This window comes from Platichthys flesus, chromosome 1 (assembly GCF_949316205.1).
Source record: "Platichthys flesus chromosome 1, fPlaFle2.1, whole genome shotgun sequence".
In the NCBI taxonomy this organism is placed as follows: domain Eukaryota; kingdom Metazoa; phylum Chordata; class Actinopteri; order Pleuronectiformes; family Pleuronectidae; genus Platichthys; species Platichthys flesus.
The window spans coordinates 19,594,657-19,617,580 of record NC_084945.1 but is presented as its reverse complement, the minus strand read 5'-3'; the positions used below and the strand labels follow the sequence as shown (position 1 = coordinate 19,617,580).

The 22,924-nt window shown below is 42.0% G+C and overlaps 2 protein-coding genes across 4 annotated transcripts in view; both read left to right on the top strand.

Annotated features, from left to right (window-relative positions):
- The window catches only part of myo5aa (myosin VAa), a 49,406-nt gene extending 41,195 nt beyond the window's left edge, over positions 1-8,211 (top strand). For 2 of the 3 annotated variants that reach the window (XM_062388394.1, XM_062388411.1), the window contains 10 exons: positions 695-760; positions 1,660-1,753; positions 1,839-1,988; positions 2,124-2,278; positions 2,477-2,566; positions 2,677-2,827; positions 2,961-3,243; positions 3,333-3,507; positions 3,647-3,727; positions 4,608-8,211. In XM_062388394.1, coding sequence (XP_062244378.1) covers positions 695-760; positions 1,660-1,753; positions 1,839-1,988; positions 2,124-2,278; positions 2,477-2,566; positions 2,677-2,827; positions 2,961-3,243; positions 3,333-3,507; positions 3,647-3,727; positions 4,608-4,760 — 1,398 coding nt within the window. In that variant the 3' untranslated portion in view covers positions 4,761-8,211. The remainder of the gene's footprint in view (positions 1-694; positions 761-1,659; positions 1,754-1,838; positions 1,989-2,123; positions 2,279-2,476; positions 2,567-2,676; positions 2,828-2,960; positions 3,244-3,332; positions 3,508-3,646; positions 3,728-4,607) is intronic. The other variant, XM_062388402.1, reaches the window with a different exon arrangement.
- Positions 8,212-8,980: 769 nt separating this feature from the next.
- Positions 8,981-22,300, top strand: gnb5b (guanine nucleotide binding protein (G protein), beta 5b). Its single transcript, XM_062388383.1, has 13 exons — positions 8,981-9,087; positions 9,997-10,146; positions 13,987-14,098; positions 15,268-15,404; positions 15,582-15,623; positions 16,744-16,820; positions 17,045-17,177; positions 19,106-19,249; positions 19,576-19,667; positions 20,008-20,056; positions 20,395-20,491; positions 20,855-21,021; positions 21,741-22,300. Exons 2-13 carry the CDS (start codon positions 10,021-10,023, stop codon positions 21,750-21,752), a joined length of 1,188 nt encoding a protein of 395 aa, XP_062244367.1. The 5' UTR covers positions 8,981-9,087; positions 9,997-10,020; the 3' UTR covers positions 21,753-22,300.
- Positions 22,301-22,924: the final 624 nt, after the last annotated feature.

The window sequence follows — 22,924 nt, the reverse complement described above, 5'->3', positions numbered from 1 at the left end:
TGTGTGCCGTTCCACCTCTAGATCACCACGTATAGCAAAAATATTTTGCATTTATTGTTTTTGTATGGATGGTAACACTTTGAGCACCCAGACAGATCAATATGCAGAAACTCTGTATTTTTATGCACCCTAATGTGGATCTCAAATCTTGATTATTAGAGGTCTTATCGGTTTATGTTGTTTTTGGCTCATTGAAAGGTAATAATCTTATTGTCGTAGCCCTAAGGGTGAAGACACAGATGCTTGTTGCATTGTGACCCATTTTAGCTTTTTGTGATGAGCTGCTCAGCAGAGTGAAGGGTCATCAAATAACAAAGTAAGAAGGATCCAAATATTATTATGATTAAGCAGCATTGTCAGTCAGGACAGTCATTTGACCCTGATGACACCACATCATTGTTTCTCTTGACACCAAGATTCTGGGGATCTGGACCGTGCAGGTATTGCAGGATTATTGTTATAAGAACAACAGCATTTCTACCAAAGAATCACACCAACACCACAGGCACACACAAAATGATGAACACAGATAAAGCAAATTGGACTTTTCCACATCACTCATTCACAGACGGGTATTTCCCAATATTACATGCAGTGTACACGTTTATGAAGAGTGCGTTTGATCACAACCACAGCAGCCAGTGCAGGGCTGTGTCACACACACTCATCTGTGTGGATTGGTGTCACCTGACAGGAACTCATGGCCGACGACCCCACAGCATCCAGAGAGGCTCGAGTCATCATTTTACGACGGATGGTTGTATGTAGAGACAGCGTGTGTGTGTGTCTGCATGTGTGTTAGAACTAACTCCGGTTGTGTGTTTTGAGGGAATTATCTCTTGAGCATCGCTCTAACTCTACGGCAGTGTCCTCTAACTCACAGTGGAGCAGCTCTGCACGTTTTTCTCTTTCCTAACAGCCAGTGAGTCCTGCAGCTTCTCTTCCTCTGAAAACAACAATCAGCACAGCACCTTTCAACTTGATTTACAATCCAACTCCTCTGTCTGCTTTTTTCCTTTGGCCACGTCTATTTCTTTCTCAAAATGTAAAATGTATTATTGTGTGTTTATTTATATATATATATATACGTAGGGACCAACCAATTTATCTGCCGCCAGGTAAAAATCGACTGATATGAGTCTTTCATAGACATATCTTTATCTGCGTTTATGTTTGCCGATTTGAATATGTTTTCTACGGATTACCAGTGCAGAAAAGTTAATAATAAATATAAAATAAGAACATTTAAAATTTTATTATAGTAACTTTCTTGATTGAAATTCTTTTTTTCTTTTTATTTCTAGTTTTTTTTTTTTTTTTTAATGATTTGTATACATATACATATCAGCTAATATATTGGTGTTGAAACTTTTTACTCCTAAATATCAGCTATATATTTCCACAGTAAAATGAAGGAATGTCCAATATTTAAACTCCAGGTTCTTGGTGTGCAGTATCAAAAATACTTTTCTTACTGAAGCGCTGGGCTGTTCATTTCAGCCACTGGAGGGCGACAGTGAGAAGCATCTGAATCAGGGGAAGCTTGCCATTTCTCCTCTCTTCTTTGGTTCCCCGTCTCTCTTTCGTTTGTGTTTTTCTTGTTTTCCTCCCATCTCTTTATCACGCCATGATGACAACACTTCATGCTGTCTGTTTCAGGATCTCATGGAGCAGCTGGAGAAGCAGGACCGAACCATCCGCAAGCTCAAGAAGCAGCTGAAGGTTTACTCCAAGAGGATTGGAGAGATGGGAGGTACGGGCCAAAGCATCGTTACACAATAAATGCAGGAGTTTGTGTGTTTGAGTTTATGACCTGACTGCTGCCTTGTTTCTCTCAGCCGGTCAAACTGAGGGCCAGACGTCTCCAGGACAGATGGTGGACGAGCCGATCCACCCTGTCAACATTCCTCGCAGGGAGAAAGACTTCCAGGGGATGCTGGAGTACAAGAAGGAAGATGAGCTCAAACTGGTCAAGAACCTCATCCTGGGTAAGTTTTTTTTTAAAGTTAAATTAAGTCAATTCAAGTAAAAAAAGCTTTATGAAGAGGAACTAGTCAAAGACCTTAGTGTCTCTCCATGATTCATGAGTCTAAGTAATGTGAGTATCTCTTCTATCTCTTCAGAACTGAAGCCTCGTGGTGTGGCCGTGAATCTGATCCCAGGTCTGCCCGCCTATGTCCTGTTCATGTGTCTGAGACATGCTGACTATGTCAATGATGACCAGAAGGTCCGCACTCTGCTCACGTCAACCATCAACAGCATTAAGAAGATACTCAAGGTACTGTGTGTGACTGTGTGTCAGTGTGTGTGTCGGTGTGTAAGGGGACCAGAGCCTGGTCCTTATGAAGAGTCAGTTGTGTTGTGTTTTCTTTTCATGACCAAAAATGATGATGATGATGATGCAGGATGTTTTGAGTAACAGTCAAATGATCAGCAGCCGGTTCACTGACGACTTTCTCTTTCCTCTTCCTGTCAGAAACGAGGTGACGACTTTGAGACGGTCTCTTTCTGGTTGTCGAACACCTGTCGCTTCCTGCACTGTCTGAAACAATACAGTGGAGATGAGGTGAGAACAACATCAACAGACTATTGTTTTGACATATATTACAAATGAAACATTGCTTGTTTTGATCTGAGGCATGACAATTATCAATAAAATCCCTGGTTGTGTCACAGGCCTTCATGAAGCACAACACATCAAGGCAAAATGAACACACACTGTCCAACTTCGACCTGGCGGAATACAGACAGGTGATCAGTGACCTGGCCATCCAGATCTATCAGCAGCTGATCAAATGCATGGAGAACATCCTCCAGCCCATGATAGGTATGTGTCAGTGTGTGTTTAGACAATCTATTGTTAATGTAGTATTAACAGTAATGAGAATAAACGCTGCTCTTATTGTGTAGATATTTCCTACATGATACAAGTCCTTACTCTTTGTGTGTGCTCCTTGCAGTCTCTGCCATGCTGGAGCACGAGACCATCCAGGGCGTTTCGGGCGTGAAGCCCACAGGACTCCGGAAGCGGACGTCCAGTATTGCAGACGAGGGCACCTACACCCTGGACTCCATCCTGCGGCAGCTCAGCGCCTTCCACTCCACCATGTGTCAGCATGGCACCGATCCCGAGCTGATCAAGCAGGTGGTGAAGCAGCAGTTCTACATCATCGGAGCAGTCACCCTTAACAACCTGCTGCTGCGCAAGGACATGTGCTCCTGGAGCAAGGGCATGCAGATCAGGTAGGAGCTGCTGCTCAGAGACGCTCCAGACCACAGTGTTTGTCTGTGACCATTTTACTGATCGTGTTTGTGTGTGTTTATGTGCACAGGTACAATGTGAGCCAGTTGGAGGAGTGGCTCAGAGACAAAGGTCTGATGACGTGCGGAGCCAAGGAGACTCTGGAGCCTCTGATCCAGGCTGCTCAGCTGCTGCAGGTTAAGAAGAAGACGGACGAGGATGCTGAGGCCATCACCTCCATGTGCCTGGCCCTCACCACAGCTCAGGTACAACACCCTGAAATCTACTACAACACGTTCATGTTTCAAATAATGTCAATCTTTCTAAACCACTGGATGTTAGTGGGAACCTGAAGGGTCATGTGTTTTAATGTTTGGAAACCTTTTTGTGGTACTTTTCTTTCAGATTGTGAAGGTCCTGAACCTCTACACTCCAGTTAATGAGTTTGAGGAGAGAGTGTCTGTCTCATTCATACGAACTATACAGGTAATTTATTGACATTCCATTTTGGCTAAGAGTTTGTCCCTTTGTGTGAAACGCAGCAATGAACTAATTTCCATTTGTTGTAAAGCAGCACACATTTCAAATCAGTTGTAACTGCATTATCATGTAATGAGAGAAGATACGATGTTCATTGTGATGTATTATCTGACTTGACCAGTAAGATTTTCCTGACATTGATGGTTTAAAAAAATATATATATTCACAAACACACATTGCTTCACAGTGAGAGCAACATATGGACTGAGACAGTTTTCAGATCAACATAAACTTTTGCCATCACAATGGATTTAAAAATTCTAGAGGTAGAAACTTAAATGACAGAAACAATTAACTGTTTCTAGTGCAAATGGTAACTTATCATGACGTCACCCATTGGTTTGTGAACTGCTATTTTGGCCAGGTTCATCAACCTGCACCTATTGGTCAGTACTAGCTGTCAATCACATGGTACCCACGCCCCAATGTATATGGTGCTTTCTTATACATTTTAACCAGGGTGGGACCATACCTTTTCAAAGTGAGCCTCATGCTGATGCTAGAGATTTGAAACAAGTACTTAAGACCATTAACTCTGCATGAACATATTTATTGACTTTATAAACAAAGTGAGAACTCAGGTCATTTTCTCAGAGTCTTCTGTGGAACCTGCCGTCTTTTTGAAATCAGTGAAGTCGACTCCTGTTGGTCATTCCAGATATTACAGGTTTCAGGCACTTCCCTTTCCAGACCCGGAGTTTCGATCCAGTTTTATACACAGTTCATGGGATGAACAAATTTCACATTTGTTATTTTTTCTGCATTTGACATCAAACTGCATATCTAACACGTTCTTTCTCTTTTTCTCTGGTCTTCTAACCACCAGACTCGTTTGCGGGATCGTTGTGAGAGTCCCCAGTTGTTGATGGACACAAAGATGATCTATCCAGTCACCTTCCCATTCAACCCTTCCTCCCTCGCCCTGGAAACCATCCAGATCCCCAGCTCGCTTAACCTGGGCTTCCTCACCCGCGTCTAAACCGTGGCCCCACAGTGTTTGTGGCTCAATGGCTGTTGATTGAATTGCAACTCACATGACACTCACTGGCCCAATAAAATGGAAATAAATAATTCCAAACACTTTAACAGCTAGATCTGTATTTACACAATTTGAGCAACTACGTCCAAAACGTGTATTCTCAACTCACGTGATATATCCGTTTTCTTAAATATCCCTTGTCTAAATCTGGACATGCAAAAACACATAAAGCCACCACCACCACATGCTGAACTTTTCAACATGCATCTGTACAATACTCACATCCACTGAACATACACATGCACGCCTACACATGCGTGCACCTTCTCTATTCGACAACCACGTGCACACAGAACCCACATTCGCTGTAAACCTCCAGAATCCGTCCCCTGCTTGTATAAACGCCTGCCTCTTAGAGAAGCCACAGGACCGCGGCTATGCCTCCAGCGCTCGCTCTCCATCCACACCTGGGTGTGACCTATCGACCCCCTGTCCCCCCCCCCCCCCCCCCCCAACCTCTTCCTGTGTGCTTCAGCTTTAGCAGTTAAGATAGTTCTTCATGTCATCGTCTCCAGTGAGAATGTGCGCACCCACACATGAGAGCAAGGCCTAGGAGGAGGCAGAGGAGGAGGTGCTGGGGCCTCATGACGAGGATTAACCTGGCAACTTGTCGTCTAGCCTTGTGTGTTGGGTTTGTGCAATGAAGTGAGGTCTTAGTACAAAGCCGATTGTGTGCTAATGTTAGCGCTGTCTCTCCGCCCCATGTTGAGGTAACCAGGAAGCAGGCTTCGTCCTGTACGCTCTCAATTTACTCTCAGTCAAGCCTAGACAGAACCCATCGGTTGTACTATATTATTTATACATATATAAATATATATATAATTATGAATAATATATATCATGTGTTTTATTTATTGCATTTACCCCCCCGGTCCCCGCCCTCCCTTTTTATGATTAGAAACTTCCTCTTTGCAGATAATACGTCCAGTGTGAATATATAACTGGGACCATCATGTACCACAGCTTTGTGAAGACTGTTTTAGTTGCGCTGTCGGCTCTTGTCAGTAGATTAATGTAGGGTAGTTTAACGAGGGCCGGCACAGATCATAGCTCAACGTAGAGGTAGTTTCCTGCAGATGAAGTGTAGCCAAGGTTTTAACTGAGCAGAGGTTTCGAAGGTGCGAGGTTTAAACTCCACTCAGGGTTTAACCTGCGAAAATATTTACTGTTTACAGCTGTGGCCAGAGATGAGCCTAAGACAGAGGGACACATGTACCTACACACACACATTATACACACACACGCACACAACACTACAATCTGCTCACTGCTGTGTCACAGCCCGAACATTTCCAAGTCTTCTCTGGTCACAGCTCCACTCAGAGCTTTGAAAATGTTCAACTATCATTATTGCTTAGTTATTTATTCCAGTTTTGTCATTTTTCCTTGTATGGTAAAGCCATGTGTCACCGGGCAGACGGGGGGGAGGCGGTTTCACTGAAGTTGGTTCAATCTAAGCAGTTTACTCCAGCTTCTCGGCTGTACTCTCACTCTAATGCTAACTACAGTTTGTGAACCGATCGCTCTCCCGGCTCCGACCCGTCCACTCCCATGCCTTCCTGTCTAGAAGGCTTTTAAAAGCAAAACATACTGTGTGGTGCGTTTGGTTGTTGATTCCGACACCTAGTCATATTTGTGACTTGCTTTCAAAAGCTACGGGTTGGATTTGAGCCACATCGCTTACTCTGTCAGTACGGCTACATCGTGGTGTGTGTGTCAGGCATCGCTGCTGCTGTCGAACCTGCATGAGCTTAGATCTACCACCAGAGATGAGCCCTTTCACTCTTGAGGAACGCTGGTGTGGATGAGTGTCAGGGAATCTGCCCACGTCGTCACAAACAGTCATTTGTCTGCAGTGAAGTTGTCGAGCACTTTTCACTTCAATTCCTTTTTGTGCCATTAGTATTAGCACTCGACCAAATTTTGCCTCTTGCCCTCGTGTGAACCTTATTTTGCCTGATGACTTTATCCCTTAACGCTGAGATTTCACTTGGATGAGAGGTTTTGCTTCTTTTTTCTTTTAAGCTGTTTACATACATCCATCGTAACTTGTCACCAAAACTGAACTCTGTATTTTTTTTATGTTAAAGTTTTGAAAACTTGTAATATTAGTCTCCTGAACAACAAACCCAGCAAGGATGGAAATTCATTATCAGTGGAGAGAAATATCAGATATCAAATATCAAGTGCTGAGAGATAAACAGGTTTTATTTGAGGTGAAGTATCATGAATAAAGGCCGTGAAGCAGACTACGCTCACGCTCAGGAACAAGCCGCCGATGAAAACAAACTGTAAGTGGGATGATGAGAAGTTAGTACGTGAAGTTGTTGTGTGAACGTTTTTAATTGGACTGCCTTTAGTCGTATGGTTCAGGTTCATAGGTAGTTTGCAGGATGGTGTTTGTAACAAGTAGCTGAAGGGCGAGAGAGAAACTGAAGGAATGAATTAACCACATGAATGTTGTAATAATGTTAATGAAGTGTTTCATGATTTCAGCTGCACATTCTGGACAAAGCCTTATCTGACTGATTTGCTAAATGAATGTGGCATTGTTTCCTTCTGTCGATGCAGTATTTTTTTTGTTTTCACTGTAAAGTGAGTATAAATTGTTAAATGTGATAATTTTATATTTTGAGTTGGTGCTTTTCCTGTTGTCACAGATGGGCCGCTGTCAAAACGCCCTTTCTTTAAACATTTCAGAGGAAGGCGGATAAACAACAGATGATATAAACCTTTTACACAACTTTGGCCCCTCGAACTTCCTCTGCACATTCCCTCCATGATCTTTTTTTCTTTGCTGCTTTTGTTAAAACTTTAAGTCAATGTCAGCCAAACTCCTATAAGTTTCATGGATGCAGCAGCAGCCTCCTCAGACTCCGCCGGTCCCTGTGGACGTATTGATGGAGCAGGATGGGAGGGCCGGCTAAGTTTCTCAGGAGAAAGGAAAAAACAACACATTCATCCATTTTGCCGCTTCGTGTTGTCGCGCAGAGCGGCGGCGTCTTGCTCTTCCTGGGCTTCTCTTGGGCTCTCAGACAAAGAGAAAATGTCATTCCTTCACTCTGTGTTCTTACATCCAGGAGACAGTCGGTTGTATGATATGACGTAGACATTATAAATGACCATCGTTCTTATCCGCACTAGCGTTAATTGTGCCATTTTAAATAAAACACATATTGTTGTAAACAGAAGATGTATCATCATCACCTCAGCTCTGGTGGTCCTGCTCTGACATGTTTCCTCTCTACACCCACGTGTACATTGGACAGACTGGACTGTTTGTAGTTTTCTGGTAGCTGTGCGTAGTGAATGTGTTCACCGTTTAGAAACTAAGAAACTTGGAATAAATTGTCAAATGTGTAAAACTCAAATAAAAGAATTCAGCACTGTCCGTGTGTCTGTGGGAGATTATTTCTCGTTTTGCTCTTTTCAACAACTTGGGAAAAATTACATGTTTGTTTGTTTGATAGTTAGTTGTTTGTTAGCAGTATTAAAAAGCTACACAACCAAGTTGAATAACATTTTGTGGAGGGGTTGGACCAGGGAAGAACCAACTTTGTTTCACTTTCTTTAATAATGAGAATGAGAATGTTTCATTGATCTTGTTGAAGAAAAAAACACGTTTTACCAAACATGTGGAGGGATGAACTCTACTGGGTACCATTCTAGTTTTAGGAAATTTCATAAAGAAAAATTATCTATTTGTAGCTAATGTTAAAAGGTGTTTTATTTCCCCTTCAGATCATGAAACACACACTCATCCGGATCACACATCATTTGTTTGCATTTTTTCTTGATGTTATTGTTTGTGTTTGTATTATGGTTTTCTATTCTAAGTTTGTGAACATTGAACATTATTTTAGGTTACTGTGCTCAAAAGAAGCCCAGTACGCCTCATAACTCCCATTGCATTATTTGTCTTCTTTTTTTTTTCAATAAAGGTAAATAAAAGAATTACAAAAATTGGACACACTTAAAAGTTCTCAAATACTCTATTGATATTCTCATGCAGCTAAAGGATTTTCTTTACATTTTAAATGAAGAAGGAGCAGTGGATCAGGCTCTGAGTGTTAACCCCTCCAGGCCGTGCAGGTAATGCAGCAGTGATGTATGAAGCATGGAGTAAAAGCAGAGCAGAGTCACAGCTTAAAGACTTTACTAAGAAGCTTACAGTTCCCTCTCTGTCCCTCGCTGACAATCCTCTTCACTGGAGAAATCTCCGCTGAGATCTCCAGCGACAAATACCTGCAATACAAAGTTCTGTGCGGTAAGATTTATCTTTCAACTTTTATCAGCCCTTATTGTTTAAGGGATATTTGAGGGAGTGCAGGATTTAGTATAGTGATGTTGCTGTATTTTGTGTTGACGTGTGGGTTTGGGTTATCGAATAAGTTGTGTAAATTTAACTAGAGTTTACAGTGTATGAACTTTGATATAATATAATTTAAGTTTAGTTAAAAACCTGTATTTAATAGGTATAGTTTTTAGTAACTGCTTCAACAGAACCTGATAAGTTCACTCATGAGCATTACATCAGGATAATGAATGTGTGAGCTTGATAGCAGTTCAATGAATTCTCACTTTTAAGTCAAATGTCTATTATGATCCTTTAATATCACATGATCCTTCTCTACATCCAACACACTGGATAGAACAGGAAGAGAAATGTAATAATTAAACTCAGTCTTAATAAGGTTGTAGGTTTTTTTAGACGTGTTGGCTACACTTACTGTGCCTGTGTATTATGACATCAATGTGGCTCAAATATCCACATGTACAGTGGTGATAGTTTGTGTGGTAAATGACTGGTGTCAGTGGGAAAGTGCAAAGTGTTTATCATCACTGTGTGTTCCCAGTTCCCAGAATAGCTGTGCTGCACTTCTGTCCTCTGGAGCTCAAGAGAAGGATCAGGCTGGAGTAGATTACACACTGCTTAACTCCAAGACCACACACACACGCGCGCACACACACACACACACACACACACACGTACACACGCGTCTCATATTAATGTAGGCATATTCTCGTCTTCTTCATCGTCTCCCCTCTCCCCAACTTCCCACACTCTATTTTTGTCTTTGTGTTGACAGAAGAACCTCAATCAAGACAATGATGTCTCCGACCTGTTGTCGGGCAGAATGAATTGATTTCTGTGTGTTTGTGTATTGCACTCCAGTTGTGTTGGTGATCACCTGCAGTCATGTGTGACCAGACGTTCGTGGCCATCACTTTTGGCCCCTGCGACAGCTGCGGGACCAACAGACCTCTGATGAACATCTACATCAAGACTGAGGCCATCAACTACTGCTCCTTCTGTGTGGAACTGGTGAGTAATGGTTTCACTTTCTCGCCACTAAACAGCTGAACATGTGAATAGTGTTGATCTGAGGACTAAGGTCTCACACCAGCTGATGATACAGAGTCTCAGTTCGAACAGGATCACAATTACACTTTGTACAACATCTCTTTGGAGCAGCTATGCTCATTTATCTTGAAACACCAGTTTTGTTCAAGTTCACACCTCTCATGAACTAGTTCTAAGTTCAGTTCATACAAGTAAACATGAATAGTTCACGTTCATAGTTCACCATTTAAATTCTGAACTAGTTCATAGTTCAATTCATGTCATAGTTTTTAGGTGGAAAGTGAGAATGAAAGACTTAACTTGTTAAAGAAAACCTTATCCATCACTACCCCTTGCCTTTACTGTCAGAATCTTTATCAGACAGTGTGTAAAAATCCCTCAGATAATAATAAGGTGCATCGGATCTCGTATGTAGTTGCTGAGTCTGCCTCTCTGCTTTCTCTTGCCCTCTGTATATGAGACCGAGAGCTGTTGTGTTGCAGGTATGGACTGCCCCTTTAAGGAAAGTTTGTAGTGTGTGACGTAGTGCACCTGGGTATTGTGGGAAAAGACACTAAAAGTGTGTGTATAGCGAGAAGTGATGGACCACCTAGAGGTGATGCGAGTGTTGCTCCTGCTGTATATCCGAGAAATAGAGTGGCCACATTCCAAGTAAAGAAACATCTCTTCCTCCTTCTTCACGGAGCGGTCCGGACGGCTGGTTACCGGCTCCTGGTACAGGCGACACAGGAGACTGATTTATCATGACGTGACACATGTAATGTAAAACAATACATTAACGTCACACCATCATTATATTAACGCTGGGGACGCAACGGAGGTAGAAGCGCTGCGAAAAGAGGTCTGCTTCCTTTCCTCGTCCATGTTAAATACTTGGGCTGTTCGCACGGGGAAGAACCGGGAGGCTCCGCCGCCACACACACACACACATACACACACATAATCTCCTGTGAAGACCAGCATCATTTACCCCTGAACCAGCGCAGAGAAATGATGATGATGATGACAAATTAAATATAAAAAAATGAATATAAAATTAAATATAAAATAATTAAATTAAAAATTAAATAAAATTAAATTAAAAAAAAAAGTGCGGGTGCACATCGCACATCCTGCGCAGTAGCCCATTGCGCAGAAATTGCGAGCATTTTTTTTTTTTTTTTTCAATTACATTTTTTCCCTGTTTTTATATTTAATTAAGTTAAATTTAGATAGTGTAATATATTTTTGCAATCAATATGTGAAATCCTACACACAGACACACACACGCCCACTCCTGGTGTTTCATGAGGGCCTGATACGATGATGATTTAAAAAATGAACGTGACGTTCAATCACGTTCATCGTTACATTCACGTTAATAACATATTAACTGATTCGTTAAGTTCAGCAATCGCGAAATATGCACAACACTGTTCTGTACAGCCACTGCAGAGGGGCTGAAGAGCCGCGTTCAGCTCCAGAGCCGCGGGATGACAACCCCTGTGCGGAACCGAAATTGTATGGTGTATTGGACGTTTTAGTGTCTCCTGTGGCAGCGGTTGCCATCCCTTTTAGCGGTCCTCTGGAAACACTTCCGTTGTGTTGTCGCCTCTATTTACTGCGCGTTCGTCTATTTGCTGCGCGTTTCTGTAATGTGTTGTGTTGTGTTGTGAAATTGATGAAAATGTTTTCTTACTTTACTTGTGTTTTGTCAACTTGCATGTGTTTTGTCAACTTGCATGTGTTTTCTTAAGTTGCTGTTCATTGAGCTCTCAGGGCCACTGTAGCAAAGTCTAGTTAGTTGGTTTCGGTTAGGCTACATCGCGGACATTTTACGGGCACTGAGCAACGACATGGTGAAAGCATTCGATTTAGACAGAGTCTCTCCTGAGGAGGAGGCATTTAAATGTCCAAAGCGTTAGTGAACAGGTAGGGGTGGGGCACGTGACAATTCTAGGCCAATGGCTGTAGGGATTTGTGGGATGGCAGGCTCTCATTGGCTGATGAGTTGGCATATCAAGGGTGAATGAGTAAGGGGAGTGAAGAATACAGTGGTGGATGATAGGAGTGTTGGAGTTACGAAAAAGAAGTGTGATGTGTTTGCTGGACTTTAATAAAGTCACACATAAAGAGAGAAGGTTCCTTTCATCTGTACGCGAGGACGCTACAATATGAACGTGTTCACCGTTCAAATTCATTATTTGTCATTTAGTTGCGTTCAGTTCATCGTTCTCATAAAGGTGAACGTGTTCAGTGAACGTGTTCAATGAACGCGTTCTTTTGCGTTCGTTCATGCACAACACTGTGAAACACACACACACACACAGGAAGTCATGAGCACACAGAATAGATAGAGAGGTGAATGACAGTCCTAATCTGTGGCTCCTTGTCAGCAGACACCTCAGTGCAGAGTGTTCAGTGTGAGCGACCCCAGCAAACAGCAACAACACTTTGACATCATAAGAGTGACTGGATTCATAAATAATGGAAAGTTGAAGTGGGTCTGAAAGAAACACTGAAACCTTTATTGAAAGAAACAATGCAAGAGAAATGCAATTAATTCTAAAGAATATTCAGTCTGATCTTTCAATGAGAAATATAAATGACACAGACACACACACACAAATAATGTGTCCATCTTCTTCCTGTGCTTAGTTTCTCATGGGAATGAGCAGGTACTCCAATCCTCAATGATAATTTAAATGCGATGTGGCCTGGGAAGTAGAGTGGACGTTTGGCCCACTCAAGCTATGTAAATTAAACAAATAAAAAAAAAAAAATTTAAATTAAGTAAATTAAATGAATCATGCGCAGTTTGCTTCTGAGCAGGAAGTGCGCAGTCCACTACTGCGCATGAATTTGAGCATGATAAATCCGTCAAAAAGCCAATTCATTTGCCTGAAAAAATTCAAAATAATAATCCTCACAATGTCAGTGTCTGTCAGTGCCTGTCAGTGCTCGGGCCCTAATTACAAATATTAAAATATCCTTTATGGATAATACATAAATAAAATAAACCACAACAATAAATGAAATGCACTCTATGGCTCTGTTAATAAAGCACAGGACATATGTTTCCAGCTCAGTAAACAGGATGGTTATGATTTACATGAGCGTTCAGGTTTCTATTGTTTTAGGTTAGTATTCCATATGAATCCAATATGTCCAGTGTTTAAACCAACACTTCAGTGCTGGTGTTTAAAGTGTAAAGTGAGCACAGTCGGTGTGGAGAAGACTCAAGAAACTGAACTGGCCCCATCCCCGCTCCACTGCCCATGGGTCAGTGTGTGAGTGAGAGTGGGCGGGGCCAGCCGGTGTGTGTGTGTGTGTGGGGGGGTGGGCTGACATCCTAGCGGCTCTGCGCGCTCCTCATCACCCGATGTAGCAGCGTCAGAGTCGTGCTCGGCGACAAATGTGACCAAATATTTAACAACAAACCACCTCCTGTTCCTCCTCCTCTAACGATATCTCCTCTCTTCACTGCTCGCTGCTGTGGTGCTGGTCTCCTGTCCTCGGTGCTGTGGTGGTGCTGGTCTCCTGTCCTCGGTGCTGTGGTGGTGCTGGTCTCCTGTCCTCGGTGCTGTGGTGGTGCTGGTCTCCTGTCCTCGGTGCTGTGGTGGTGCTGGTCTGCTGTGGTGGTGCTGGTCTCCTGTCCTCGGTGCTGTGGTGGTGCTGGTCTCCTGTCCTCGGTGCTGTGGTGGTGCTGGTCTGCTGTGGTGGTGCTGGTCTCCTGTCCTCGGTGCTGTGGTGGTGCTGGTCTGCTGTGGTGGTGCTGGTCTCCTGTCCTCGGTGCTGTGGTGGTGCTGGTCTCCTCCACAGATGGCCTGTCAGGGGCTCGTGAAGGGGGAAACCCTGGCGTCTCTGAAGATGGAGACTGACAGTCTGAAGAAGAAGCTGGAGGTGGAGCGAGGAAAACTGAACGACGTGGAGCGTAAGTGTGCACATCACAACTACAGAGTATACATATACACACACTGATCCAACTAAACACACTGATCTGATCTAACCACACACACTGATCTGATCTAACTACACACACTGATCTAACTACACACACTGATCTAACTAAACACACTGATCTGATATAACTACACACACTGATCTGATATAACTACACACACTGATCTGATGTATGTTTATAGAGTAGCACAGTGGAGTTACAGTGTGACAAGTACCAACAGAGTGATCACCCTCCTGTTTCCACTGTTAAACTGCTGTTCTCATAGTACAGTCAGCTTGGTGTTTACTGATGATGATGATGATGATGATGATGATGATGATTTGGACGTAATTTTGCCTTTATGGTGTTATTTTAGCTGTGTGTGGTTGGTTTGTGTCTCTTTGTGGTTATTTTATATCTCTTTGTTGTATTTAAGGTCTTTAAGTGGTAGTTTTACATCTCTTCATGTGTGTCTATGTGAGTGAAGAGTGAAGACATGATATACTCACATTCAAAAACAGCAACTTCTCCAATCAAACACTAAGTCAATACATGTTCCTGTAATTTCAATGTAAGTAGTTAAAGGGATAGTTCACCCAAACGTTTTCACTCATCATCTACTCATCCCTATGCCAACGGAGGGGCGGGGGAAGTGTTTGAGTCCACAAGACACTTCTGGAATCTCTGGGGTAAACAGTGTTGCAGACAAATCCAATACCATTGAACAAAATGGTGACCTCTTCAAAGGTTGAAAAACAACACAAAATGCCTCCACACTGCTCCTGTGGTGTCATTCAAGACATTCAAGCTCCAGGAGGAAGATATCAGAGACATTTAGGTTAGAAACATGGTGTACATGATTTTGTTTCGAAATTGTTGTCAAATTTAAATGTTCGGGGAACTACCTTCAAATTAAACAAATATTACTTGTGATATCAACTCTCAGACTCATTCGACAATAGATTTTTCTGACAAAGATTATGTTTTATACTTGAGAGAAACATGGTCTTAAATAATATGTAATTATGTGCAATAATAAATCACAGAAACACGTCATGTTTTTCGTGTGTGTGTGTGTGTGTGTGTGTGTGTGTGTGTGTGTGTGTGTGTTTGCATGTGTGTGTGTCTGTCTGTGTGTGTGTGTGTGTGTGGTACCTCAGTGCACCAGGTGGCTGAGAAGACGGAGGTGCTGGGGGCTCTCTCCATAAAGACCAAACGTGTCCTGAAGGGTCATGGGAACAAGGTGCTCTGTATGGACTGGTGCAAAGACAAACGTCGTCTTGTCAGCTCCTCACAGGTACACACACGTGTACACACTTCACACGCATACACACATAACATACAGTATTTTAGGAGAGATATAGTATTTTCATTCATACATATATATGTCAGACATGAGAGTGTTTATAAAGTGTGAAGGTTTATTGGCTGTATTGTCTTTTTATGTTATGCTGATTTCCTTTCTCTTATCTAGGATGGAAAAGTGATTGTGTGGGATGCATTCACTCTTAATAAGGTGAGGAGATGTGTGTGGGGGGCTCTGGTGTGTGTGTGTGTGTGTGTGTGTGTGTGTGAGAGAGAGAATAATAATAGAATGAGGGAATCCATTTCAGTAATAATGGATCATTAAAAAGGTTTTTGATTCTTTCGAGGAAAAATACTTTTTGGGTTGAAGCATCAAATGTGCAAAAAAATCCACACATTAAACATTTGGAGTTGTGTGTTACTTCGATGAGTTAACACACAAGAGTGGAGAAGCTACCACCACAGATCATCCGTCAGAATTGGTGATGGATTTTACTTTGGATACTTTCCCTTTAAAATGTTTCTTTTAATGTTAATTTCAGAAAAATACAACTGGACAATTTCAAAACATGATATCACCATTTCACCTTCACATCACATTTCTCCATTGGTTCAGTCAATCTACATAGATGAGCTTTACTACACAGGGATACAAAATCAGAATTACAAACAACACATGCAATTCATCCATTATTATCAATACTTTAAACAACAGCTTAATTTGATCTTTCTAATGCAACTTTAAGTTGTTTTATGTTCTCTGTGCATCTCCACAGAAGCTTGATCCAGGTTTATTCCTCACTCATGTCATTATGAATCAAAAGGTTAAGTTTCCTGTCCAACCCCAGGAGGAAGCCCATGAAAAGATACACATACTAAACTGTTACTTCCACAGTCCTGTTTGACCCAACCTGCTTCTCCACTCTTACATATGGCTGAGTTGGGTTTTCAGCTCCTGGTCTCCTCACCATATGTTCTGGTGTTGAGCAGGTGTGTGAGTCCTCCTCTGCTTCTGCGTTCCTCTGAGAGAGGGCGACACCCACATGGAACTACGCCTTCAGAGATTATCTTCCCATCTGGGCCCTGTACCGACTGTGTGTGTCTGAGTGCACTTTCATGGCAGAGCAGATATAACCACACTGAACATATAATCCCTATTAATACTCAGCACATTGACTGCAGCTGTGTGGGAGCATGAGATGGTGTGTGCTTATTAAGAGAATATACAAGTTCACCACACCACATTCATGTTTTTCCTCTTTTTTTCCATGCATTTGTATGTGTGTGTGTGTGTGTGTGTGTGTGTGTGTGTGTGCGTGTGTGTTCTGCAGGAGCATGGGGTGTCCCTGCCGTGTACGTGGGTACTGGCGTGTGCTTATGCTCCCTCAGGTTGTGCTGTGGCATGTGGGTGAGTACAATGGTTCATCATTCATCTATAATTTATTTTTCAATAATGTTCATCATCAAACCTTTTAAAAAATGCTATAATTCAAATTCATGTTGCACATGTTGGCTACTTCAAATTCAAACGTCTGTAAGTGTGTAGTAAGTGTTCATGTGTGTTGTTAGTGCTGAACACCATTGACTCAGATCATGTGTTTTGTTTGATATATTGAATTTTACTTCCAAAAGTGGACTGGATAACAAGTGCTCGGTCATCCCGCTGTCGATGGACAAAAATGAGAACTTGGCTGCGAAGAAGAAGTCGGTCGCCATGCACACCAACTACGTATCAGGCTGCACCTTTACCAACTCCGACATGCAGGTACTGTGTATGAGCCGTTTGTAATCTTTCACTATAAAGAGAAAATTCATTCGTCCTCTTGTTCTGGGCAAACAAGGATTTTGAAACATTTTAAATTCACAAGATGATGGGATTTGGATCTGCACCTGATTGCGCACATTAATTCATAACAGTCAGTTTATCAAGATATTTTTTCATCAAGATCTATGAATTGTTCTCTGAGAAATAAACAAAAATGTCAAAGTAGTTTTGACGTAATTCTTCACAAGAGTAACTTAATGTGCACTCTCCTATGTGTGTAAAGGTTCAGCCACTAGAAGTTTTCTTGTTGTTGTTGTTGTTGCTGTTGTTGTTGTTGTTGTTGTTGTTTCTGACTGTGCCTGAGACGCCCAAAGCAAAGAAGGCAGGTGAGGGTGATAAGGTGAACATGGCAGTTACAGCCTGACACATGTAACTTTCATATTTCACTCTGCTCTGGCCTCAGTAATGAGGAGCCCACTGGGGTGAGAGGTAAGTAGAGGACAGGAAGGAGGAGGAGAAGGGAGATGGATGACAGGGGTGAGGAGGGGGCAGAGGGTTGAGGGGTGGGCAGAGGGGCGGGGGAGGTGGTCCTCTATGCCCTGTGTATTAATAGACACTGAGTGAGCTTTTATCAGGGAAAGAGAGGAGACCTGAGGGCAGAACTTTTAACACAAAGACACACTCATGGTTTTCTCTGTTTCTTATCTGTTACACTAGCACATTGCATGTCCCACACAAAGACACAAGCGTGCACATGAGCACACTTTCACGCTTACAGCCTCTATACCATCAGAATAGAGCTCGGAGCACAAAGCTCTGGACCACAACGCTCTGGACCACGTGGGGAGCTGTTTATTATTCATTGTACAGCATGCATTTATAAAAGACTCCACATTTGATACAAGCCTCAAAGTCTGCTTACAGGAGAGTTGTGCGTGTGTGTGTGCGTGTGTGTGTGTGGTACAGATATATCTCATGCTATGAGGACCTGAATCAGTTAACACAGTCACATTAAAAGGACAAAAAGCAAGTCCACATAACACATATTACATTTAAAGATGAAGACATGTTGGAAGATACAATTTAGTTTAGACTTAGCTTTAAGTCAGGGCAAGTTTTAGGTTTAGATTAAAGGGTTACTGATAATTGCATTCATGTTGAAAGTGCAGCTGGCTCTCAGCGCGGCAGGATGTGGTGTGTATTGGTGCCTGAGGTCGTCCAGCAGGAGCTCTCTAATCCAGCTGCCAGCAGGGTCCTCTGATGCCTGCATGTGTCTCTGAGTGCTCATAATCTGTTGTCACCAGGGGAAACGCTGACATTTTGTTATTTTGTGTGCGTGTTAGTGGATTCATGATGCAAAGTGAGTCTTGTGGGTGACGTGCAGACCTTTTGAATCCACTGTGTGCATTGAATACCCAATAGTCTGGACAGTTTTCAGAGTTTTTTTCTGAATATAGAGCAAGAAGCAGAGAACAAATAACTTAAATAAGGGGCCAACATTAATTAGACATTACATGTCATTACATGTCGCTTATTTCTTTCCCTAAAATACTTCATACTATTAATATATATATACTGTATTTATTTATAGTCCTTCATGTCCAGATCAACCTAGGTGAACCTTTAAGCTCACACACTGCAGAGTCTCTAGCAGAATATATTCAAATCTCTCGGTTATTTCCCTTCCGCCTCTCAGGTTTTTACTGGACTGGTTTACCACGACTGCCAGTGTTTGTTTACCACTTTTAAAGTTGTAGGTTGGTGAAGACAGCTCCACCAGTAAATCAAACCTCCGTCTTTGGGTTATAAAAATGTCTTCATGTCCTTTTCTTTGGTCTGGAATGAGCTGCATAGTTACATTTTGGGTTGATTGTTTTGTGTGTGTTTTGTTTGTATCTGTTCTACATGCGCTTGTGTGTGTGTGTTAGATGCTGACCTCCAGTGGTGACGGCACATGTGCCTTGTGGGACGTGGAGAGCGGGCAGCTGCTGCAGAGTTTCCATGGTCACACAGCTGATGTCTTGTCCCTGGACCTCGCCCCGTCTGAAACTGGAAACACTTTTGTCTCCGGGGTGAGAGAGAAAGAGAAAGATAGTGTGTGTGTGTGTGTGTGTGTGTGTGTGTGTGTGTGTGTGGGTGTGTGAGAGAGAGAGAGAGAGAGAGAGAGAGAGAGAGAGAGAGAGAGAGAGAGAGAGAGAGAGAGAGAGAGAGAGAGATATTTGCCTGTTTGTAAATTATTTGGTCATGGGGAAACCCGGAGCTCATGGAAAAGTGACATTTACAGGAAACTCGGGTTTTAAGACAACAATATTCCCCTTCTCTTGTGTTTGTGTGCCCTTGTGTGTGCGTGCGTGTGTGTGTTTCTGTGTGCGTGTGTGTGTGTGTGTGTGTGTATCAGGGCAGTGATAAGAAGGCTAACGTGTGGGACATGCGCTCTGGACAGAACATTCAGTCTTTCGAGACCCACGAGTCCGACATCAACTGTGTAAAGTGAGTTCAGTTCTGTCATGAAAACAAGAAGCTGCCATGATATATCTTAATCTTTCATTTCTTTGACTGATGATACTCTGTGTGCATATTTTCATATTTGTATAATGATATGTTGATGCAGACGATAGTTTGCATTTTGCGTTAGGCTCATGCAAATATTTCGGTATTTTGTATAAATTACTTTCTGCAGAATACAAACTCATACTTTAAACAATATTTACCAAAATTGTACATTTGATCCTAATTACAGTTAAAATGATAAGCTAACTACAGATCATTAAAGTATCCCTCATATAGAGAGCTCAGTGGAGTAAGCTATACTCTAATTGTGTGTGTTCAGGTACTACCCCAGTGGAGATGCTTTTGCTACTGCTTCTGACGATGCCACCGTGAGTCACATTACATGACCGATGATCTGTCGTGTCCACATTTAAACTGTACAAGATTGTTCATTTGAAATTCTCATTGCCTGTCTGATAAAAACTAACACTGATTTACCGGGCTCAGGCTAAATCGTTGCTGGTGTCATTGTGAAGTCTGGGATCTAAGTTTATAATTTATTTTTATAAGAATAAAACTGTTATCTCCACAGGTATGTCACCTCTCGCTGTGTGACACCTATCTGAAATACAAACCTCTACACTACATTATACACAAAGTAAACCAACAGGCTCTTCACAGACTTGTCAAGGTACCACTACATGTCCCTTGTGTTGTCGTTTCTCAGTGTCGTTTCTATGATCTACGAGCTGACCGTGAAGTCGCTGTCTACCAGAAGGACAGCATCGTATTCGGTGCTTCCACTGTGGACTTCTCCCTGAGTGGTGAGTGACATGTGACATGTGACTTCACTGGAGCAGCTCTGAAAATATTTCACACATAGTTTCTTAACAGAAAAAGAAAAAAAGACTTTCAGCTACTTCTGTGACTTTGGTTATCTTGAAAATGAACAAATTTGTTTAGATATCATCTGTTTGATCGATCATTCACTGATATGTATTGAATAAAGTAAATCTTTCATCCGCCTCTACTGGGAAGATGAAGAATTCCACGAACACTTTGTTTGGATTTTTTATTGATCAATTTGTAGTTATTACTTCCTGATTCCATCTGGAATTCCCCTTATTCCAAAATATACCACTTCCTCTTTCATGTACTCTCTCATTCACGCTTCCTCTCATCCGCAGGTCGCCTGCTTTTCGCTGGTTATAACGACTACACCATCAATGTGTGGGACGTTCTGAAGGGAACTCGTGTCTCCATCCTGTTCGGCCACGAGAACCGTGTCAGCAGACTCAGGTTGTCACCTGACGGCACCGCCCTCTGCTCGGCCTCATGGGACAACACCTTACGGGTGAGCACAGGTTTCCCCTCAGAGAGTGACGCTAGCATTTAGCTGCTGATCCTTTTTCTACATGTGATTCCGCTGGTCAATCTATAGGCCTGACACTGACACCATAAATTAATCTTTACAATATAAAATAGGAAACATATGTATTCCTCTTGCCTCGGCTATATATAACATTTTTATTTCAATTACATTGGTTCAATCAATATGTCGAGTATTACATCCACCAAGGATTTTGTGTTTTCCCTTCTGTTTGGTTTGGTAGCAGGGTTCCGCAAAATCAGCTGAGCCAATTTGATTGAAATGTGACAGAGGGGATTTTATGGGGGTATATTTTACCCCGCTTCTTGTCAACATCATGAGATGAGACGTTTTTTAACTTTTGTTTTGAAGAAATAAAGCAGAGAAAAAATCTATAAGTTGTTGGAGCTGGATTTTATTTGAGGGAACATTATGTGCCGTTCTAGTTATTGACTTAGGTCGGGCTTCTTATCTGTGACGGGATGAAGCCTGAACTCTCAAAATTATCCAAGAGTGGATTTATTAAAGGCCTTTTTGAAAGTTAAGTAATGATAATAAAAGCAGGAACTGTCCGGTCAGGTTTACTACAGCCTGTGTTGCTTTTCTAAAAAGTGTATGTTTTGATATTAATGGTTTTACTTTTACCTAACAAACCTAATTACAGCTGGACTCACGATATGTTTTCACTCATTTGTCCCGTGCAGATTTGGGCCTAGTGTTCGTACCACGGTTGTGATGGAGCAAAGAGCAGAAGTGTTATGTGACTGCCATGACTGCAAAACCCTGCTGGACATCAACACCGAGAAAATGAGAACACGTTTCTCTATGACAACTCTGGGCTCGTTGTTCATTTGAACAAACACCTCCTTGTGTTCAGATGTCTAATCTTTGTTATTGATAGCTTGATGACTGTATTATTAATTATGGAGTTGTTAATATAGTGGGAGTTAATTTTCAGTGTAAAGAACTGAAACAAGTTGTAGAAGTAAGCTCTGCTGTGTAGACACACACACACACAGAGTAGCTGCTTATTGTCCTGTACATTATACACACTCCTGTCAGCCCTCCAAGAGAACCACACCTATCCTGAATAACACTGTTATACTGTAATACTGGTTTTACTGTTGTTACTGCTGTCCCCATGGTCCTAAAGAAGACAACATGAAGTATAGCCTACTACTTTTCTGATCTCTAAATGACTCAAACCTCAGCCGTTCATTTCTTGAAACTGTTCTTGTGAGAATAATAAAGAAGATAAGTATTACTGATTTTGTTATTGTTGTTTTCCTCCTGTTGTGAGACCAGGATTTAACTCATATTTTTGCTCTTTTTCTTGCACTGGAGTTATAAAGGAAACTTCTGAATACTGATAAAGGTGACCTGCTTTGAGCAGCTCTGATGAGAACTGGGTTTCTTGAACCTGAGGGGAATCCTTGTGTTCTGTTGAAACTGACATTCCTGTAACTCTGAGTCAGTTACCGTGGTAACTCTGTGAAAAGTACCTGCTCACTTGCAGCAGAAGATCACAATCCTGAGTAGACATTAGTTTCAACAGAGCCTGTTTTCACTAACTTTACTACCATTATGATCAATGTGAGGACAAACAGTGATCTCTGTTATTTAGATCTTTCACATGGCGGCTTCAGATCAGCTCAGAATAAGAACCGACAGTCTGTCTTTATGACACGGAGTCAGTTCCCCTGCTCAATGCATTAACTGTAAAGAGAACCAGTTTGAAGCTTGAGGCACCTGAGACTCTTGTCTATGATCATTGTCTGTGGTGTGTTTGAATACACGTTGTTATTATATCATGTTGAAGATTATCGTATTCTTCTGCGTGAGCATGATTCCAGAGCAGCTGCAATTTAAGAGCAACTCTTGTTTTAAG

What these genes read in the sequence shown, in the direction of transcription:
- gnb5b (XM_062388383.1), top strand. Translation starts at nt 10,021, where the DNA reads ATGTGTGACCAGACGTTCGTGGCCATCACTTTTGGCCCCTGCGACAGC. An exon ending in GTCTTGTCAGCTCCTCACAG is followed by an intron (nt 15,405 to 15,581) that starts GTACACACACGT and finishes TCTCTTATCTAG; the next exon opens with GATGGAAAAGTGATTGTGTG. An exon ending in ATGCATTCACTCTTAATAAG is followed by an intron (nt 15,624 to 16,743) that starts GTGAGGAGATGT and finishes TGTGTTCTGCAG; the next exon opens with GAGCATGGGGTGTCCCTGCC.